General features: G+C 41.9%; 2 protein-coding genes and 1 long non-coding RNA gene across 4 annotated transcripts; 2 read left to right on the forward strand and 1 right to left on the reverse strand.

Annotated features, from left to right (window-relative positions):
• The first annotated feature begins 1,581 nt into the window (after window positions 1-1,581).
• Window positions 1,582-12,831, forward strand: LOC147153306 (protein-glutamine gamma-glutamyltransferase 2-like). Of its 2 annotated transcripts, none has more exons than XR_015086407.1 (15): window positions 1,582-1,630; window positions 3,996-4,181; window positions 4,265-4,498; window positions 5,464-5,582; window positions 6,133-6,261; window positions 6,588-6,756; window positions 7,844-7,976; window positions 8,068-8,171; window positions 8,786-8,874; window positions 9,094-9,247; window positions 9,316-9,404; window positions 10,160-10,183; window positions 10,269-10,343; window positions 11,456-11,616; window positions 12,054-12,186. XR_015086407.1 is itself a non-coding variant. In XM_086027486.1 (15 exons), the coding sequence occupies exons 1-15, from the start codon at window positions 1,621-1,623 to the stop codon at window positions 12,553-12,555; spliced, it is 2,064 nt and encodes a 687-aa protein (XP_085883612.1). In that variant the 5' UTR covers window positions 1,582-1,620; the 3' UTR covers window positions 12,556-12,831. The 2 variants fall into 2 exon arrangements, 1 of the variants encoding a protein (XP_085883612.1); XM_086027486.1 differs by adding an exon at window positions 12,390-12,831 and having other exon boundaries at window positions 10,160-10,343; window positions 12,054-12,190.
• LOC147153307 (uncharacterized) lies at window positions 6,167-16,876 on the reverse strand. The gene is made up of 5 exons (XR_015086409.1): window positions 16,795-16,876; window positions 11,470-11,602; window positions 8,049-8,195; window positions 7,832-7,929; window positions 6,167-6,748 (listed from the first exon to the last, which is right to left on the reverse strand). It is a non-coding gene; the product is annotated as an uncharacterized LOC147153307 (long non-coding RNA).
• Window positions 16,119-21,995, forward strand: LOC147153308 (SUZ RNA-binding domain-containing-like). Its single transcript, XM_086027502.1, has 4 exons — window positions 16,119-16,395; window positions 17,531-17,580; window positions 20,016-20,291; window positions 20,525-21,995. Exons 1-4 carry the CDS (start codon window positions 16,348-16,350, stop codon window positions 20,634-20,636), a joined length of 486 nt encoding a protein of 161 aa, XP_085883628.1. The 5' UTR covers window positions 16,119-16,347; the 3' UTR covers window positions 20,637-21,995.
• The last annotated feature ends 29 nt before the right edge of the window (window positions 21,996-22,024 follow it).

Here is a 22,024-nt window from a genome sequence, read left to right on the forward strand (position 1 = left end):
AAGTGCCGCACTCTTGACATGCAGCCGGATAAAGAAAAAATAAAACTGTCTTGTATAACTTTTGGTCCCACAGACGCAATGACATGTTCCCCATATTGTTTTTATTTCACCGATCGCCACACTGTGCGTGTGTGTCTGTTGTTTTTATTTGATAGTTTCCCTTTATTTCGCGGCGTGTCTGCTTGTGTGGCACCTGTGTGTGACGTGAAAATTATGTTCTCGACGCCGATTGTCGCTGACGAGGCATGGACTGGGACCACGTGGGTTGGCCGGAAATACCGCCCAGAACTTATAGACGGATAGACGATGCCCAGCTCTGACGATAAATAAATGTCATGCCACAACATTGTTTACATAGTGAGATACATAAATGTGTGACAAAATGAGATCTGGCATTTGAAACAATGCCTCACAAACCTATCTATGGAGATTTTTAAAAAATATGTAAAACAACAGGAATGCCACATATCTTTTTTTTTATATATATATACACAGTATACAGTGGTGCCTGAAGATAAAAGTCTTACAGACGTACACATTTTTCAAGATGTTTGGCTGATTTTTTGCTTTGACTTGCAAGCAAAAAGATAAGCAAACGGAACAGATTAATGGCATGTGTCATCTTCCAAACCGCTTATCCTGTACAGGGTCGCGGGGAGATGCTGGAGCCTATCCCAGCTGACAATGGGCGAAAGGCAGACTACACCCCGAACTGGTCGCCAGCCACACACAGACACCGTCACTGAGCGGGAACCGATCCCTCACTGCCCGCACACAATTCAGGCGTGTGTACCACTACACCATCAGTGACCCTATTAATGGCATTACCATTCATTTAGATGGGGAAATCTGATTTGAAATCTGAGTGACAGAACGAATTAAGCTTAAAGCGGACATCAACCCAAACATATTTTTTGTGTTCTATGCAAGCCCACTAGTTGAAACAAGGCATTCTGATAATTGATTCTGATTGCGCTCGTGGAATAAGAGTTAATCCACACGTTTTTAGCCATCTCTCGGGGTGGCCATTTTGTCATTTCTGTTGACTAAAAATGACATCACAACTACTCAGGGCTCAGGTAGCGACCAATCACGGCTGACCTGTTTTCTGAAGCTGAGCCATGATTGGTCATTACCTGAACCCTGAGTAGTTGTGATGTCATTTTCAGTCGACAAATGACAAAATGGCCGCCCCCTGAGATGGCTATAAACAAGAGGGTGGATTTTGCTGCTTAACTCATATTGCACAAATTCAAAATCAATCAGAATGCCATGTTTCAACTAGTAGGCCTGCTAGGAACATATTTTTGAAAAACATATGTTTGGGTTGATTTCCGCTTTAAGTCACCATTGTTTAATATTTCAGTAAAAATGCATCGACTCAATGACACGCGTCAAATGGACTTTGGTAGAAAGCAAAGTCTCTCCAAAAGAGAAAGAGGAAGTGATCCAAGCCTATGTGGCCTTCCAACTAAAAACAGAATTATGAGCAGATGAGGTCAGATGTGAACAGCCCACTCTGGTTTCACATGGCTTCAAATACCCACCACAGCCAGGAGCTGTCACATTGCTTAAGGCACAACACCCACCCACGGACACACCTCGAGTGTCACTGCAATCATGAGTCAAGGTAAGATGAAAAAAGCATGCTTTACTCTACATGTTTCAAATAACTATTCATTTTACTGTAGGTACGTGTCGCTCTACAGGATATCTTTCTGCAGTTTATTTTGGGAACCAGCCGTAAATTAAAATTTGTGGGAATGCCGAGAGACGCGCGTTCACACTCAAGATATTCATGTTGCAAGGGTTTATAAATGTTAAAAAAAGGTATTATTGAAATGCTGAGATGTGACTGGACGAATTTCATGCAATTTGTATGAATGCTGAGAAACAAAATCACACTTTGTGCCTATTGACAATTATTTTGATAACTGATTAATTGTTTAGAGACCTTATATGATGTAAAATTACCCAACTCCACAGAATTTCCGCCTCTCAGCAGTCAATATTCTCAGATTTCTTTCGTCCTCCATGAAAGCAGACTGACTGTATTGAATCAAAATAAAACATCTGCTAACATCTGCTTTTAGTTTGGAAAACAATGATCGGATCCGACCAGAAACTAAATCTTAATTTAGTTCGTTTTTGTGTATTCAATTTGAAATACTTTTTTTAAAAAGAGGGTGGAAATGAAAGGGTTTTTTAAATCCAATTTATCAATTAATCAACAGCTTAATCAGTTATAACAATAATCGCTGCTTGCAGCTCTACAATATTGCCAGATCTAAAAAGAGAAACATGCCGTTATGTTATGAGAAAGAAGTAGCAATTCAAATAAATTAAAGGGGGTTGGGGTATTATGAGAGAAAAGAAACATTACAAAATAAAACATGTGTAACTGGTGATATAATAACAGCTACCATAATGCAATGCTACAGGACAGCAACAGTTAGAATAAAAGTGTTTAAAAAGTGCTTTGTTTTTTTTAAAAGGGTTCTTGCAAAAGAAAAGTCACAATGATACATGAGAAAAAAGGCCAATGTCATGAGAGACACGTCATAATCTCATTAAGAAAAAACAAACAAAATGAAAATACAATTACATTTTATTATGAAGTCATAATATTATAGGACAAAAATGTTTTTTACATATACAATAGAGAGAGAGAGAGAGAGAGAGAGAGAGAGAGAGAGAGAGAGAGAGAGAGAGAGAGAGAGAGAGAGAGAGAGAGAGAGAGAGAGAGCATTGTTACAGAAAAATGCTGCAAGAATAAAGTATGATTTTTTTTTTTGCATCATAATTGGCAAGACAAATCCCAATGTTGAAATGCGAGTGAGAAGTTTGCTGTTCCGTGACCGGAATAAAGTCGTAATAAAAAAAGTGGTAATATTATGACCCATGTTTGCTGTTCCGTTACCGGAATAAAGTCGTAATAAAAAAAGTGGTAATATTATGACCCATAATGCCTCCTAATTTATGAGAGAAAACCATTAGAAAATAAAAAAAAGAAGTTCAAGTGTAAATATGTACATATAAACATAATAATATGAGACAAAACGTATAAAATGTGTTTTTTAATCAAGTGGTATTAATATGAAAGAAGTCAAACCAAGACAGACTAATGAGTCAAACATTTCCATTGTTTTGTATTTGGGACCATCATTCGCGCATTTTGCTTCAGAAAAAAAGGATTTTCCCCCCCCCAAAAAATAAATAAATAAATATATCTGGGAGCACTCAACAACACTTTGCCATCCGTCAAAATACATTTACCTTAATATTGTGGGCACAATATAACTTTTGTCCTCTCAGAAGACACTTAAAAAGATCATGCTCTTCATAAGCGCCCGAAGTCTGTGGTCTGAAGTTGACTGAAGTGTGACACATATAACGTTGATTGAAGATGTCAAGAGGGTTAAACTGAACTGCAGCAGTTTTGTTTGTACCTGATGTGTTTATGTTAAAGTAAAGGTATTTGATGCTTTCAAACGACCGCTATAACGATGCTAATTTCCGTTAGCCGATTCCCATTGTATATTAACATTTAGCTAACGCACCTATGTTAGGCGAATGATAATGGCAGTGATAGCTATCTGAATGAAGATTCCTGGTGACAAGTAGCTTGAAACAAGAACACTTTGCTTCTCATTTGAAGGAGTGTTAGCTATCGGCCCAACCGAGAGAAAACAAAAACTGCTACAGGTGGAAACAACACAAAGTAGAAAAAGTACGTGAAAATATGGGCAGTGCCTCAACGAAAATATAATATTGATAGTATGAGAAGTGGGTTTTTTTTCTGAGCAGAGCAGACTTGAGTGCTTCAATGTGTGTAGATTACTTTTAAAAAGTCAATCGAAAAATAACATTCATTTAACTTTAACTATGTACATGACACTCCTGGGATCGTGAAAATCTGCACATAAGCTTATAGCCCGACCTAACTTTATAGTGCTACTATTTTGTGTTCTCACTAAGTCGTGTGTTTGCGGCAGTTTTGGCTATCGAGCGCTGTGACCTGAACATCGGAGGCAACAAAAGCAGCCATCACACGGAGCTGTTTGCAGACCAGCGCCTGATCGTCCGACGGGGACAAGCCTTCACCATCTTTGTCCACTTGAAAACTGGCAGCAAGATTCTCAAAGCACATGACGCCAACCTCAAGTTCATTGTCCACACCGGTCAGGAAGCAATCGACCCGCCACCGAAGGTCATGTTGTGCGTGTGCGTGTCTTGATTTAGATTTTATATGTTCACACTGCAGGTCCTCTGCCCATAAGAGAATCAGATACCAAGGTTTCCTTCCCGCTCAGCGAGTCCACAGTGGACACGGAGTGGAGCGCATCGGCCAGTCACGATCGGGCTGGCAACAAAGTGTCCGTCACCATAGTGTCCTCCCCCGACGCCCCCATTGGGCTCTACACTCTGAGCGTGGACCACCGCGGGCAGACGACCACCATAGGGCAATTCACTTTGCTCTTTAACGCTTGGTGTCCAAGTCAGTCCCTTTTTTGTCTTCGCTTTGGAAACCATGTCAGTGTTGAACCAAGTAACATCTTCTCCAGAACTAATTGGGGAAAACCAGTACCATGATGTGGCAACGACCGTCACGGTTCAAATGTTTCCCGAGTTTGGTCATGTGATATTCACAAGCTGAGCCCTAAGCAGTTGTGATGTCATTTTCAGTCGACAGCAAGTGGCAACATGGCCGCCCCCTGCGATGGCTAAAAACGGGTGGTTTTTACTGCTTAATTCATATTATACAAATGAATAAGAATGCCATGTTCAGACTATTAGAACATATTATTATCAGGATTTTTAAAAATCATTAATATATAGTATCGTGGCTGTCCTGTGAAAAACACATCAATTTTTTCAATTTTTCTTTTTTTTACGTAAATGATGTTTCCTAGACCATGAAAATTAAAAAAAAAATCCCAAATTGGACATAAGTGGGGTTTTTTTTCACAGAATGACAGGCGCTACAATGAAATGCTTTTTTCCATGATACGTCATAAAGTACAGTACAATAACTCATTTGCCATTTATACAAGAGAATAATTCCTGCAAGTACGTCAGCTTTGCGTTCCATTAAACATGAGCACATTTCACATTAAGTCAATTTTTGAGAAACTGCGGCAAAAATTGTAAATTTGGTGTGGCACACGTACTTCATTTTTCAAATGTACAATGGGTGCCTCCGTTGAGTAAAGGTTGGGAAACACTGTTCTAAACAGTCATTTAAGGAAGCTAACACTTAGAAAGTGTTAGACTAAGTAGTTGTTTTTTTAAAAAGTCAAATACAATGTGTAATTTATGAGCCTAGAGTTAAAATCGTTTTAATGAGTGAATGTCAATCACGACTCAAACCCATCGCAAAACTAACATTCTTGGCAGAGGCCACGAGGCCAATGTTGTGTTCATCGTTCCCAGTAACGCTTTCCACGCTGTGCGGTCCCGCAGATGATGCTGTGTACATGCGCGGCGAGGCCAAGAGGCACGAGTATGTTTTGGCGCAGCACGGGCAGATCTACAGAGGCACGCACAAACGCATCAAGGGGACACCGTGGAACTTTGGACAGGTGTGTGCACTCAAGAGAAAAGATGATATATTGGACGATTGCATGTGTACACCGTGAGCCAAATGATTATGCCAATGATGTTTTTGCTGATTTTTATAGTCTACAAATGGCACGTGGATGCAAGACTTGCGAATCTGCTATATAAGAAGCTGAATAAGAGGTGCGATGTTAAACTGTAACTTAACCTGTGAAGATGCTTTTAATTGAAATGTTTTGATTTCAGCAAATACAACCTCCTAATGCTGCAAATTGAACAAATCACTATTTTCTGTGCTGGACAACTTAGAAAATGTGTTGAATCGCTGCTGTGCATCATAATTTGGATCAGTGCATTTTAACAAAAAAACACTTTTATTTTTGGACTTAAGAAATACTGTTCTCGTTGGGACATTTGTTCAAATTCAAATGATTCTCTAACAATTGATGACTTGAAAATTATGATGAGTGCCATTTGCATAGACTATTTATAAAAATCGGAGGAAACATCATTTGCGTAATCATTTGGAACTCTTGGTAAAACAAAACTTTGTTCCATTTGCTGTGTGTGCAGTTTGAAGCAGGAATTCTGGACATCTGTCTGAAGATCCTGGACAAGAACCCGAAATTTGCGTCGGACCCCGATCAGGACTGTTCGGCCAGGAGAAATCCTATCTACGTGACACGGGTCCTGAGCGCCATGGTAGGTAGCTAAGGCCAAGGAACAAGTCTTTACATGTTGTGAAATGAAAGTACGGCTACAGCAATTTATTTTTACGGCTTCATTCATTATGGCATCAATGCCATATACATCAACGCTAATACGGTATGCACCCCATTGTGGACAAGCACTACAGAAAATGGAAGGACCAAGACTATTTTTTTTTCATTAGCCTTATCCTCATTAGGTGGCGGTAGAGGCGGTAGAGGCGGGGCGCACCCTGGAATGGTTGCCGGTCAATCGCAGGCCACGTGCAGGCCAACAAGAATTCACAGCCACATTCAGCATTTGTGCGTTTGTTGCCTCAGATCAACAGTAATGACGACAACGGGGTGCTGGTGGGGGAGTGGTATGACTTTGCCGGAGGCGTTCATCCCGGCCGGTGGGTCGGGACCGGGGACATCCTGAGCCAGTGGGCGGAGAGCGGCCCAGTCCGCTACGGCCAGTGTTGGGTGTTCGCCGCTGTTGGCTGCACAGGTAGGATCAGGAAAAATCATTTTCCTCACTAATTAATTAGTCAATGACGGTGAGCTTGACGTGGTGGATAGAAGGCATATCTCTACACTTAGCTCATTTTGAATGTGAACCCTTAACTGAAGGAAATTGAAAGAAATGAAAAAGAGAAACACAAATCTGATTTCACTGGTCAGCCTATTTTTAATATATTTTTTTAAATCCGCGATGCAAGTAAACCTTTTGAGATTTTTCTTTTGCGCCGATCCTAAATCTGCCCTGCACATTAAGGTTTTTTCCTTATAACACTAAAATAATATATAAAACAGTAATATATTTAGTCAGATTTTTTAAGTTAAGGGCTAGGTTCAGCAAGAGGTGGATAATTATGATAAATTACAACGCATGGTAAAATCCATATTGTGCAAGCTTTTATAGGTCAAATTTATAAACAAAAAAAAAAAGAAAATATAATCCCAAGACCTGATGTGCTAGTAAAAAAAGTAAAGGCATTTTTGAAAAATTACATTTAGGGATGCCACCCCTCATTAAAATTTGCTGTTGACCAGTGTTTCCCCCCCAAAACATTTGAATAATGTTCTACTGTTGGGTCATTCAGACAGTTTTAACATGTACATACGACAAACAGTGTTTGTTTTTTTTGAATCACTGCAAACCTTCACGATCGCAGATAAGCAAGAACCCATCCCAGCTGACTTTGAGCGACACACGGGGTACATCATGCAAAAAAAAAGAATCGATAATCAGTTAAAATCAAGGTAAAAAAAAATAATGAGTAAAATGAATAAATCAATAAAAATACTAAATACAATTCAATACAAGTGTGTACATAGGAGGTTCGTCTTGCGCAAAGTCAGCTGGGATTTTTTAATCTTATTTTTCAGTGGTGATTGTGTGATTGTAACAAATATACTATGTGCAATCACATTATTCCTTTTATACAGCACTGTCTTATTTTACATTGTACACTCTGTCCCTGCAAAGGAAAAGCTTGCCTTCAGACTTTTACAACATTTGAACGCGTAGCGCGCGCGCGCGCACACACACACGCATGGTAATGCCAGTATCCAATGTTTACCTGCTTCCCCAGTGTCCCGCGCGCTGGGTATCCCTTGTCGGGTGGTCACCAACTTTGGTTCGGCCCACGACAGTAACGCCAACTTGATCATAGAAAACCTTTACAATGAGGATGGGGAAAGTATTTCAGATGGGGATTCGATCTGGTGAGTAACAGTACCGGTCCAGCCATGGTGATGATGATGATGATGATGATGATGATGATGGTCGTTATCAACCTTCAACTCCTCTTTGCAGGAACTTCCATGTTTGGGTGGACAGCTGGATGACCCGTCCAGACTTGGGCAAGGAGTTTGATGGTTGGCAAACCAGCGACCCAACACCACAGGAGAAGAGTGACGGTAAACTTGTATTTTCCTATACACCTGTCGGCCACAGCATTAGGTACACTTACACAATCTAATGACATCCAAACACAAGAGATGTATCAAAAATTCAGCCTTTACAAATATGATATTGCTCTGCTTTTAATGACACGAGCAATGTATTCATTGGAAAACATTTTGGTTGTAGGGTGTGCAGTGTTGTGCAAATGTTTGAACTGAGAAGAGTTCCTAATATTTGACATTATCAGCACCCCCTCTCAGGATGATGCAACGCGGTTCTCCAACACTCCATACCATTTGGTTGCATTAAAAGGGAGAATTTTTATTTATCTTTGTAAAGGCAGAATTAGTAATACAGGTGGGTTTTTTTTCCCAGTTGTTTTTATTTTACAAAAAGAAGAAAAAAAATCAATATCTGCATAAATGTAAACAAATACGCACACGAACACAAATCAATCAACGAAACATCGCGTTAAATGTCGGTGAGTGTACTTTGTCAACTTGCAATTACATGCGTTATCTTTGCATGGTGAATATTAATTGGAAGACAAGTACCACACCGTTGTCATCATATGAATTTCTGAATCGACATGTGAATCTTTCTGAGATCAACTTCTATATGTTGTCAGGCGTTTACTGCTGTGGACCGGCTGCACTGAGGGCCATTAAGGAAGGAGAGCTCACCAAAAAGTATGACGCCCCTTTTATTTTTGCTGAGGTGAGTTGATGGTTGATAATAGTGATGGCAAAATTCATTAGAAGGATGAAAAATACATGATTAAGCATAGACCACAACCAAGGCCAAACGGGTTTATAGAGCTTGCATTAACCTCTCTTTGGAAATAAGGGCAGCAGTTTGGCTTTGGAGAGCGAGCGAGCGAGCGAGCGAGAGAGAGAGAGAGAGAGAGAGAGAGACCGATGACATATGTTGCATTAGGTCAATGCCGACGTGGTGGACTTGGTGCGACTGTCGGACGGAAAGTTTGTCAAGTTAGGCGGATCGACCAAATCCGTGGGACGCTTCATCAGCACCAAAGCTGTTGGCTCAGATGAGAGACAGGACATCACAGATGAGTACAAGTACCCTGAAGGTAAACACACATTTTGTGTGTCTTTTTAAATTGAAATGAAATTCAAATTCTGTCACTTGATGCTTTAGGTTCCAAGGAGGAGCGGGCGGTGTACGTGAAGGCCCAGCACCACAACAAGCTACAACAGCGAGGGGAGGAACCGGGCCTCCATCTCAAGGTTGACCAAACTTGAATTCACTTTCAATTGTAATCGGCTCATTTGGTCTCATGGTGGACAAGTGGTTCGCACGTCAGCCTCAGAATTCTGAGTTTTACGTTTGAATCTCCGCAAGGGTTCTCTGTATGTGCCCTGTGATAGGCTTGTGACCGCTCCAGGGTATAGCCCGCCTCTCGCTCAAAGTGAGTTGGCATCGGCTTTCCAGGTAGCACAACTGAATGTGTTTTTTTTTTTGGTTTTTGTTTTGACTTTTTTTTTTTTTTGGGTAGAATATTCTACAGGGGACACTTGCAAAACTAGGTGAGTCAAGTCATCAATTAGCCTGGCATGCATGCTGTCTATGGAATATGAGGGGCCGCTGGAGGAAACCCATAGGAACCCAGAAAGATCAAACTTCACACAGTAACGCCCAAGCTAAGATTCAAACGCAGAAACTCTCTGAGACAGGTGTGCTAACCACTAAAGTAGAAAAAAATCCAGGAGCCAAGGCTTTGTCCGATATCATTACTACAACTACAACAACACTTTTTTTAATCCAGTATCTAGTAAATCCACAATTAACTGTTTTGTGTGCTTAACAAAATGCAATTGCACTGAATTGGCTGCTATAAATACCAGTAAGTCGAACATTGATTTGGTGTAATAAGAACCAACAAAAAACAAAGAACTTGGTGGGGTTATGTAAATAAGAACAATGCATTATCCCTGTTCTATCTATGCCCCAAACTAAATCGTTGTTGTCCTTTTTATTGAAGATCAAGCTGGCAGAAAACATGATCGTGGGTTCGGACTTTGAGGTGTACGCACTTGTCACCAATAACAGCATGGTGACAAAGACGTGTACGCTCCTCTTCTTTGCCAAAGCTGTGGGTTACAACGGCAGGCGAGGAGAGAGCTGTGGGTTCACCTCGGACAGAGTGGAGGTGCCCACCGGAGAAGGTGAGAACCTCCTCAATCACCACAATGTACACGCACGGTGGAAAATAGCTAATTGCTGCCCCAGTCATTCAAATAAGATTTTACTGGCATTGAAAAAGGATTTTGGGACATTCGGAGAGATTCTACAATTCCATTCAAACGGTTTAGAAATTAATATCAAATAAAATGTAGTCATGTGTAATAGAATTTACAGTGGCATGAAAAACCATTAGCCATCTTCTCAAATTTGCACTTTTTTGCATATAATTTCCCCCGCTAATGTTTAATATCATCAAACAAATGTAAATATCAGACAAAGATAACCCGAGTAAACATAAAATGCAGTTTTTAAATAGCGTTTTATGTGTGGGAAAAAATATTCATAGCTACCTGGCCCTGTGTGGAAAAAAAGTACCCCCCCCTTCCCCCCGTTAAATCATGGCCTAACTGTGGGTAATCACAATTTTTGATTTTGATTGACCACACCCAAGCCTGATTATCTCCTGACCTGTTCAGTAATGTAATCACTTAAATAGAATCTGTCTGATAAAATGAAGTCAAAATGACATCCATGGCAGAGTTCCAAGGGGCTTCTTAGTCACAATTCATAATGAGGCTTTATAAAGGCTCATCTGAATTCCCCCCCAAACATTAAAGCCAACCCAAACATATATTTTTTTAAGAATATGTTCCCAGCAGGCCCAGTAGTTGAAACACGGCATTCTGATTAATTTTACGTTTGTGGAATATAAATTAAGCGGCAAAATGCACTCGTTTTTAGCCATCTCTGGGGGCAGCCATTTTGTCTTCTGTCGACTGAAAATAACATCACAACTGCTCACAACGACCAATCACAGCTGTGAGCAGTTGTGATGTCATTTTCAGTTTTCTGAGTTTGCTAAAAACTAGTGGATTAACACTTATTGCACAAACGCAATATTTATCAGAATGCCCTATTTCACCTAGTGGGCTTGCATAGAACATATTCTTGAAAAAATTATGTTTGTGTCGCCCTTTAAAATGGGAAAATTATGCAAAAACGTATGAATTTGAGAAGAGGGAAATACTTTTTCACAGCACTGTAGATTCATGAATTGAATTCATGAGTTGAGTTGACTAATTGTGTTTCTCAGAGCGGCGACTGTACCTTAAGCTGGAATATGACACTTATGGATCGGTGATCACATCCGATCGACTCATTCAGTTGTCCGCCATCACCATTGACAAGCAAACCATCGACTACCACAAGGCAGAAAAGACGATAGTGCTGGACGAGCCACCTGTAGAAATCAAGGTACAGTGTGATATATTGAAATATTCAGAGCTGGGCATCGCCTAACCGTCACAAAGTTCCCGTCTGCATATTTGGCCGACCCACGTGGTCCCAGTCAGTAAACAATAAACACGCACACACGCACGGCGTGGTGATCGGTCAAATAAAAGCAAAATGGGGCAAAATGTCATTGCGTCTGTAGGACCGAAAGGTATACAACACTATTTTATTTTTTTCCTTTTCCTTTATTTGGCTGCGTGTCAGGTGTGCAGCACCTGCGTGTGACGTGGTACCGGTTAAGTCCCGTTCTTAAGTCTTAAGTCCGTGGGTTCTCTTGCATGCAAATCCTGAGAAGATATTGGCTACTCAGTGTTGCCAACTTAGCAACTTTGACTGAAGTAATGACACATCCATTTTCTGTAGCACTAGCTAGCCTTTCATTAAATGTGCCTGTGCAGCTGCTAGGAGAAGCCAAGGTGAAGCGGCCATTGTCGGTGGGGCTGACCATGCGAAACCCGTTGCCGGAGGCGCTCCAGGACTGCAGCTTCACCGTTGGGGGGGCTGGCCTCATTGATGGCAAGCCCATAACACTCAAGTATGTGCTCCTTGCTCCCACATCCCAAAAACGTGGATTGTAGTGAGAATTGTTGTTTGTTTTGATGTGCCTTGTGATTGATTGTCAACCAGTCCAGGGTGTAACCCACTTTATGCCCAAAGTCAGATTTCTAGTTCTATCGATTAAAAACAATATATATATGGATGAATTAACTTAATCGCCATTTGTATTCTCGCAGGATTGGACGTGTGGGCCCCAAACAGGAAGCCAGGGCCACCGCCGTGTTCACTCCTACCTCAGCTGGCTCCAATGTGCTGCTGGTCAGCTTTGACAGTGACAAACTTAAGAACATCAAAAACTCCATCAGTGTTGTGGTAAAGGGACGTGACACTCCACACATATAAGCCCAACCTCCAATTTTCAAACACTTTGGATGTCATACCGGAAGGCATTGTCAGACACGGGGGCTTTCCTATTGCTTAATTTTATTTGACCTACCATCATGGCTCATATACTGCAATACACAACACGGGTTGACTAGATACTATCCATTTCATTGATTTGATACTATCATGTTTAGTTATTTTGTAGTCTGTATCAATAATAGTTACTAGTTAAGTTGAACATTTGATTATTTTGAATTGTACTTGTTTGGCAAAATAAATGACAACTAAATCATCCATTGGGCGGCACAGTGATTAGCATGTCCGCCTCACAGTTCAGAGGTCGTGGGTTCGATCCCGGCTCCGGCCTCCCTGTGTGGAGTTTGCATGTTCTTCCCGTGCCTGCGTGGGTTTTCTCCGGGTACTCTGGTTTCCTCCCACATTCCAAAAACTTGCTTGGTAGGTTAATTGGACACTCTAAATTGCCCCTAGGTGTGAGGGTGGATGTTTGTTTGTCTCTGTGTGCCCCCCGATTGGCTGGCAACCAATTCAGGGTGTCCCCGCCTACTGCCCGAAGACAGCTGGGATAGGCTCCGGCGCTCCCCGCGACCCTTGTGAGGATACGCGGGATAGATAATGGATGGATGGATAAATACTTCCATGCTTGTCCTCATTATGACCTTGGGTAAACTGGAGTCCATCCCAGTTGACATTAGCTGAGGGTACACCCTGGAATGGTCCGCAGCAGGACAAACAACCATTCACACATGCACACTTATGACCAATTTGGAGACCATACTAATTCAACCCCCAAACCTCAGGTCTGCCGAAATGATAACTTTCAATCAAAAAAACAAAAATTGACAATAATCACACTCCACAACATCAAAAAAATCACGGCGTCAGGCCCAAACCTCATAAGTACCTCATAAATCCGAATTTGGTCAATTTCATCTTTTTTCCAAAAGGCTAGTGGGTAAAAGTCAAAGGTGAAATTTCATTAATTTCATTATATCATCACAATAAAGGAGATTCCTCTTCTTAATACGTCAGGATTCGTGAATCTCCCTAATGGCTTGTAAAAAAAAAGCAACAAAATGAAGTGATCTTATGAATGAATGAACGAAAGTTTGTCATTGTCACATATCTTGATGTAAATTCAATAAATTGTTATATTGTTGCCACTATTTTTGCTTGCTCTTATTTGTTGCCAGACCTACCTGGGTCTGGTATAGGACAATTCTATGACTATGATTTTATAGAGAGCGGCACAATATGGGATGGGGGGGAGAAAACCCTCTTGCAACAGCCTCATGAGTAGACAGAACACGACTCAGTCCAGTGGTCCCTCACTATATCGCGGTTCACCTTTCGCGACTCCATACATCAGATTTTTTTTAGTGCTATTTTGTATGCTGTTTTTTTTACAGCGTACAAACACCCGTATTGTGTGACCAATTTGAATACACCTTCTTTTCCGTGCTATGCCTGCATTTGGTGTTTCCCGACCCGATCAGCTGTTTTTTTTAGTACCGGTATATACTTTTTTTAAACAACCTTTATTTTTTTTAGTACTCACACGGAAGTGTGACAGCCCTGACAAAAGCTGAAGTGACAGCTGAAACTGTCAGCGAGGAAAGAGTTTTGTCACTTTACTGGGAAAAAAAGTCTGAAAAATAGGAACTCCAAACCAATTTTAAAGAAGAAAAGATGAATGTTATAACGTTATTAAAAGGAAGCTACGGACATGACAGTGTTGTTGCCTTCGGACGCCGGGAAAGATTACAAATTAATCTTGCATGCCAAACAAATCAAATGAGACTCAACCTCAGATGCAAAGAAGCAATAATTCAGGCAAGCCTCAACATCAAGAACCCTATCCCGACCAGAACCGCAGAAAAAAAACCCACAAAGACAAAAAGCAGAAGAATTCAGCTATAACTGACCACTGCAAAATAATCACATTATGGACTGGGAGAAGGGGAAAGTCATCACATCAGGAACCAATGAATTCAAACGATGGATCAAGGAGGCAATTGAAAGGTGGCGTGAAGACAGGACCATCAACAGGGACGAGGGGCATGCATGCTCCCACGCACCTGGGACAACGGTGGCGGGGAGGTGGAATGTGGTTTTCATCGGGTTTGGGACCATTATTTTGAAGGTTTCCCTACAGTGAAACATGGTGGCACTGGTGGGGGTATCATGTTATGGGGGTGTTTTTCAGTTGCAGGGACGGGACGACTGGTTGCAATTGAAGGGAAGATGAATCCAGCCAAGTACAGAGATCCTCCTGGAGAAAACCTCTTCCAGAGTGCTCAGGACCTCAGACTGGGCCAAAGGTTCTCCTTTCAACAGGACAATGATGCGAAGCACACAGCTAAAATAACAAAGGAGTGGCTTCAGAACAACTCTGTGACCCCTCTCGACTGGCCCAGCCAGAGCCCTGATCTTAAACCCGATTTCTGGAAAGACCTGAAAATGGCTGTCCACCACCGTTCACCATCCAACCTGACAGAACTGGAGAGGATCTGCAAGAATGGCAGAGGATCCCCAAATCCAGGTGTGAAAAGCTTGTTGCATCATTCCCAAGACTCATAGCTGTACTAGCTCAAAAGGGTGCTTCTACTCAATACCGAGCACAGGGTCTAAATACTTATGACCGTATATTTCAGTTTTTCTTTTTTAATAAAGTTGCCAAAAATGCCTACGTTTGTTTTTTTCTGTCAAAATGGGGTGCTCAGTGTACATAAGAAATTAAATGAATTTTTTTGATTTTGGCAAATGGCTGCAATGACATGACGTGAACATTTTCAAGGAGTCTGAATACTTTCCGTACCCACTGTATATTCAGTGGGATTATGATTCAAGCTTTTGTCATATTTATGTAACATGTAAAAACTCCCCAAAGCCCAAACTATTTCAAGTTAATAAAATTCAAAGAAACAACAAATCATCAGGAGCGTCAAACCTGTTTATACCTGGTGTGCATCTCTCCTAAGACAATTTGATACGCATCTTGATACGTGCAGTGTGAAATGATTCAAGGACAGTTTTAAAATGTAACAATTCAATTTTATTAAATTCAAACCGATTTAATGATTCAAATTAACTTTTGTTTCAGCCCTATTATTTACAGAATTTACACCACTATGCACAAATGTTTAGAAAACTATTTTTTTAAGTTTTTCAATTGAATTCAAGTAGTTTGTGTACAATGAATAGCTTGAAATTGGACAAACTCTGATAACTGATTCCAGTGTAGAAAGAATGCCGTTAAGCTATTTGACTGAAGGTGGATTTTTAAATGAGTCAAAAATTTACAGTATTTCTTTTGTAACTTGAGTTATTGTGTGCTTTCATTGCAGAGTACAATGAGACACTGCATGTTTGTTTTTTTGTTTTTTTTCCAAATCCAGAAAAATTGGGATGGAAAATTTTGACCGGTACGTATGTGAAATTCGTCTTTAGTATTATTTGTTATACTAATTTTATGTGTCAATCATTTAATGAAAGATAGATTTCATCAATCTTCCTGGTTTTTGCTTTTTTTTTCTGGGGCGGGGAGCTAGACGGTTCTTCTTGCCTGGAGCCTCCAGGGGATGTAGAAACGCCACTGGTTGCGCGCAGTTTCTAACCTCGAAACCTCTGCGATACCGTCGTAAATCAGGGACCACCGTACGTACAGCACAATCGACAGTGGGGTTCACCACGCCACGGGGAAAGCCGTCACGGTGACGTGACTGTGGGCAGAGAGGCGGACCCGGCTGTGCAGCAGCCGCCGAGCAGCGTGTCTCTCCAACAACATGAAACATGGATGAGGAGGTCGTGGAAAGTTGGGAGGAAGCGGCTGAAAACGGGGTAAACGACACACGCCGACCCTGACATTGATTTGTACGCCACCGCCGTGTCAGCGACTTTATTTCGGCGTCGTTGTGAGACATTCTTGAAACGCTTGTTGTGTGTCCCGACTCCCGCGGGCCAACAATGTGGCTCGTGTTAGCGCGTTAGCATCGGCAAAGTTAGCGAGCTAACGCCAAGCGGCTGACGAGTTAGCTCGGCGGTACCCACGCAAGCTCGACAAGCGAATGTATTATTTTTGTAAGGACTAGTTAGTATATTATCTCGAAATGGTCCATGTATCTTTTCATCATATTTCGGTGACAAAGTTTCTGGTTTTTTTGCTTTAGCTAATGCTGCTATGGCTGGCATGAAACCGGCTCGTGTCGGTGTTACGTTTCAGCTTGTTTCCCTTCTTACCTTTTGGATGCTTTTCTCACAGCTAGCGCTTCAGATTCTACATGTGTATTTGTTGTACACGTACAAAACGAAGGGTTCATAATTGTAATTGAGCACGACACAGACCCCCCCCCCCCGACCCCGAACGCGCAGTCGGCCGTTTAGCTCCGATTGATTCAGCGCGGTTCTAACTTTTCACGATAGCCAATTCATTATGTTGGCATTCGCTGCTTGTCTTGTTTAAGTTCCTGTTCAAATAGCTTAATTTCACAGTTGAGTTTGTCGGCGAAGACAGTGCTCCGCTGGCAAGCTGTTTGGGAAGTAGCCAAGTTAGCCATTTTACGACAGTCCCTAGCGATCAAGTTTGCAGCCAAAGTTAGCTTAGCGCCAACCGATGACGTCACCACCGCGGCCCGACGAGAAGGCGCTGCTAGCCGGAAGTAGCTAGCCAGCGGCGCCGTGCTTCACGTTATCATTCCTCACAGATTCCTATTGTCATAAAAAAATAAGACAACTTCCTGTCTAATGACAGCATATTGTGGTTAATGTTAGAGAGCTGAGCTCTTTCATACCGTGACTTGACAGCTGCCCCAGTGTAACCAATGTATAAATAACTTGTAACTCAACCCTGCTTTCCTTCCACCCCAAGACTTGCTCAATACCCTTCACACACTTACTTTATTTTTCTCCTTGCCTTAAAAATCCCCTTTGGATTCATTTGTTTACATGAATTCATGTTTGCATTTCCCTTCCACAGGAAATGGAAAAGCGGCTGGAGGAGAAACTAAGAATCAGCCAGAGAGAAAAGTAAGACGATTAAACTGCATTTGTTTGTTGAAGTTGGGCTAAAGTGATGTAAATGTCATGTCACACCATTTCTTAAAGTGTATCAAGTGCCGGGAGATGTGCCCTTTAAAATAAAATCTCCAGTTTTGTTTTTCACAAAAATCTGTTTCATGATTTTAATCGACTTGTTGCCCGCTTGCTGCCATTTTTTTCCCAATAATGTTTTATGTGCCCCCACCAGTCCAAACACAGTAGTCTGATTAATATTACATTTATGAAATAAGTATTAAGATTAATCCACTCGTTTTCAGCCATCCAAGGAGGCTGACATTTTTTTGCAGCATCGCCCCCCTGACGTTCGCAAGGCGACTGTGGGCAACTTGGATGCAATACTTCGGGTTAAAAGTTTCCAAGATGCCGTTAAATCAATGCTTTTGTGATGTATACATGGACACAATGTGTTTGCAAATGTTTAGCGGGGTTGACGCTAGGGGTGTGATGAAAAAACGATTCGACCGGATACCCGTTTGTAAACGCTCGCGATACGATTGTGTCGGTAGCACACTCCAGTATCTATACAAAATCCGCCAGGATCATGTAGATACATCGATCGTAGAGCCGTTGACCGGCTATTGCAAGGCTACGAATCGGTTGCCTTTAGGCTTTACCCTGTTTTCATGTTTGAAATAATGCGAGAGGTCACGTAACGGCCCTCGCGCATTCAACAAGTCTGTGGCGGTCCCGGCGTTGACGAAGACGACGCTTGTGCATGCTCAGTAACGTAGCTCCGCTAAATGGTTGCAAGTTAGCAACGTGTTTGAAAACGACGGCGGTTACACTAAAAATGGATGTTAATATTGGCGCTCGCGCTGAATCAACTACTGATTCACAGAGAACGATTGGGGAAAGACTTTGAAGTAAGGACAGCTGAGATCGAGAATTGACAAGGCCAGTGATGAAGTGCAGCGGTACAGAGATCGTGTGAGTTTTTGCCCCTGAAAAATAACCCACTACTATTAGACGGATCAAAATTTTGCTGTAGTTGGTAGCAGTTTGTCGTCAGAAAGGCTAATGGAAGCCCGTTTAAAATCATAGGCGGACCGGCCCATAGGCGGGTACTATTTTTTTCCGCCGGAACAAAATGGCGGGTAAACGGATGGCGGAAGGGTACCCTGGCTGTAGGCGGAATTTGATAAACGGACCGCAAATTTTTAGTAAAATGCCCCACTCTGCCGAAATGTCCGTCCGCTTTTACCAAACTGAATTTAGGTTGGGTTTTTTTTTAGCACAGGTCCATTTCTTGTAGCACTGAAAAACTCAAATCATTTTCAGCACATACAGTTTCTAATTTTTGTTTCTGCATACACCAAATACAGTGGTACCGCTACATACAAAATTAATTGGTTGTGGAAGAAATTTCTTAAGTAGAAAATTTTGTAAGTAGAGATGCATTTTCCATGTAAATGCCCTAATCAGTTCCAAGCCCCCCAATATTCAGACATAAATGTTTTATAAAGCATGAAAATGCATGAAAACATGTAACAAATGCATGTTCCAATTAGATTATTGCACGATAAATGAGAGTTGTGCATAATGTAAAAAAAAAAAACTAAGAATAGAGTAAGGAATAAAAATGATGGTGGTTTACCTTTTAATTGCTGTCCTCATCGCTTTTTGCCCTCTTTGGTTCATGTTCTCTCTCAGAAGTGGTTTTTGCCTTGACGTTTTGTAAACAACTGATTTAATCACAGGGCGACTGTCGATACATTGCGGTCATATTCTTTGGCGAGATCAAACAAACGCATCCCCCTTTCATACTTTTCTATTATCTCTGCTTTGTTTGTATGGACAAAAAAACAATTTTCTCCTTTTTTTCTTTTTTTTCTTTTCCTCGTTTCTAATTCACGTAAAACCTCATGGCTCGAGGAGTGAATGACGAGGACGCTGCATCTATCTATCTATCCACACACATAGACACATACGGTAGAGGTCCCTCTTAGCCAATGAGATGCCTGGAAGATGCTAGGTAATAGCCAATGGCAGAGCAGCTATGAGTATGTTGCGTTCAGGAAACTCTGGAGCTGCGAGTAGCAGCCCAAACTGTATTTTTACCTCTCGTATCCTGAAATTTCTTTCGTAACAAGAGGCACTATTTTCCTGATGAGGCGTTTCGTAACTTGAACATTTCGTATGAAGAGACGTTCGTAAGTAGAGGTACCACTGTATTCCCTTATTCATGTGAAGGTCATGCCTGTTTCACATGCCACTTGAATTTTTTAAAAAGGCGTTCGTTGTATACAACAGTTAATAAATATTTATTTATTAAATAATTTACTATGTGCTGCTGTTACACCTGAATTTACCATCTCGAGATCATGAAAGGATTATCTTTTCTTAACGCGCCTTATCAAGATCATGTGTGTCATCGGTTTTAATTTTCCGACTGCCGTTTCCAGAGAGTCAAGTAACCACCATTGTTCTTCGCACTCGCCACTGAAGACGGCCATGGTAATCCAGGACGACTCTCTACCGGCAGCGCCGCCGCCTCAGATTCGCATCTTGAAGCGGCCCGCAAACAACGGGTCGCTGGGGTCCCCCCTGAACCAGAATAGGCCCACGCCGCAGGTCAAGTCCCTGGCACAGCGCGAGGCGGAATACGCCGAGGCCCGGAAGAGAATTTTGGGGAGCGCATGTCCGGAGGAGACGGCCCAGGATAAGAACGGCGCAGACAGGTAAATGTCCATTGGACCCCAATCTCTTGATGGCAAAGAAATATTAGTCGGAGTTATTATCTAACTGCAATCTTCTGTCCCTGGGAGAAAAAGAATTCCTAAATTGGGTTTTGGGGTGAAAAAGGTTGGCAACCACTCCCTGGTCTAGTAGCGCCAGTTACGATCTTTGCCCCCACAACGTGCTGAACCGTACATGGAAAGATTTACCTCCTTCTGTGTGTTTTTTCCTCCAGGGCCGGTCGCATCAACTCTACGTTGCCTTCAGAGGACACCAGATCCAACAGTCACGCGGTCCGACAGCCAACCAGCCCCGATGGCACCCAAGGGTTCCGACAGCACAGATAAATTGGACCTAGGGCCCATCGGAAGGAGAGTGAGATTGTTTTTTTGGGGGGGTGTAGGGGAGCAGACGAGCAACATGACATCGCTCCAAACTTTCTTCCCACTGAGGTGGGATGCCTCCTCCTCTACGGGAAGAGCCTCCTCCCCAAGCCCTCTCTCCTTCCATCTTGACACTGTGACTATGAACACCTGGACTCACTGTGACGATCCCTTTATAAGGAACACCTCACTCCTCCTCTCCGAGCAAAGACTAGCAAAGAGGAGGTGCAGTGAGGTGAGGGCCATCCCCCAGCAATAATAGTCAAGACGTCACTTTATAGTTGTGCTTTTAAAATCTTTCACGTTGGCTCACCAACTTTTTACCTTTTTCTTTTTTTCCTCAGTTTTTGGATTATCGCAAAGGCTGCTTGGTGGTTTTTACATAAATCCGTTGTTTCGAGGGCTTGCCAGCACGGCCCTCGAGGATACATAAACCATGTGAAATATAGCCATTGTTTTGGGGATGCAAAATTGATCATCTCGCGGTGTTGCAACGTAGCTTTACCGGCACGCCCCATACGAGCATGTTGCCATTTGTTTTGAACCATTTTTGTTCCTGCTTTTTGTTTTCCTCGGGCTATTACGTCTTTCGGTTTAAAAGTAAGCGTCTCGAGTAAAGTAAGTGGACACTTTTAAGTAGCTTTTCTGCCTTTTAAATATACGAGACAGCAGCAACGTCAGCGGTATTATAACCCAAGAACAAAGATGGAAATCAGGTCACCCAACTCGCTTTGTACATAAAAGCACACATTTTCTTTGATTTTAGCAAGCTTGGCCACGCCTTCTCCAGTGCAACACGGAGGAAGTCAATTCTTTCAAATGGTTCCAGAGTGAATCCATTAAAAAGGATTGTATTTCCTTCTTTTTTTTTTTAGCATGAACTTATACCAACATGGTGGCTGTTGTCTGTTTGAAATGTTTACTTGACTCCTTGTGCAAAAGGTCACTGCTGGAATTCTGACACTGCTATGAATGAGGAGGATGTATTATTCAAACATGATCCAGAGAACAGAAAGCAAGTCACCTTGCTGGCGTTAAACGTTCGCTGAGGAATGATGTTTCATGTTCTTCACCCCCACCCACGTTTCAGTTTTTGTTGACGTAGACTTTGAGAAAGCCATATTTTGTGGTACAAGCCATCGACGGAAAGGTCCAATTCCACCTGTATCGCTTCTTTACTTCCTGGGGGTGCAAGCAAGTGGAGAACGTGAGCGAAAAAGGCCTACGGAACGCCTAGCGAAAGTGCAGCAGGCAACTCTGCCAATGCAAACAGCCTGTAAATAAACAGATTTAATAAAATGATTTGCAAAAAAAAAATAAAAAGGCAACGTGCTTCATTAACAACAAAAAAG

This window comes from Filicampus tigris, chromosome 1 (assembly GCF_054856515.1).
Source record: "Filicampus tigris isolate MCC_2025a chromosome 1, RoL_Ftig_1.0, whole genome shotgun sequence".
Taxonomy (NCBI): domain Eukaryota; kingdom Metazoa; phylum Chordata; class Actinopteri; order Syngnathiformes; family Syngnathidae; genus Filicampus; species Filicampus tigris.

What these genes read in the sequence shown, in the direction of transcription:
- LOC147153308 (XM_086027502.1), top strand. Translation starts at nt 16,348, where the DNA reads ATGGATGAGGAGGTCGTGGAAAGTTGGGAGGAAGCGGCTGAAAACGGG. An exon ending in AGAATCAGCCAGAGAGAAAA is followed by an intron (nt 17,581 to 20,015) that starts GTAAGACGATTA and finishes TGCCGTTTCCAG; the next exon opens with AGAGTCAAGTAACCACCATT. An exon ending in GATAAGAACGGCGCAGACAG is followed by an intron (nt 20,292 to 20,524) that starts GTAAATGTCCAT and finishes TTTTTCCTCCAG; the next exon opens with GGCCGGTCGCATCAACTCTA.
- LOC147153306 (XM_086027486.1), top strand. An exon ending in CGCCGCTGTTGGCTGCACAG is followed by an intron (nt 6,757 to 7,843) that starts GTAGGATCAGGA and finishes CTGCTTCCCCAG; the next exon opens with TGTCCCGCGCGCTGGGTATC. An exon ending in GGCAAGCCCATAACACTCAA is followed by an intron (nt 12,191 to 12,389) that starts GTATGTGCTCCT and finishes GTATTCTCGCAG; the next exon opens with GATTGGACGTGTGGGCCCCA.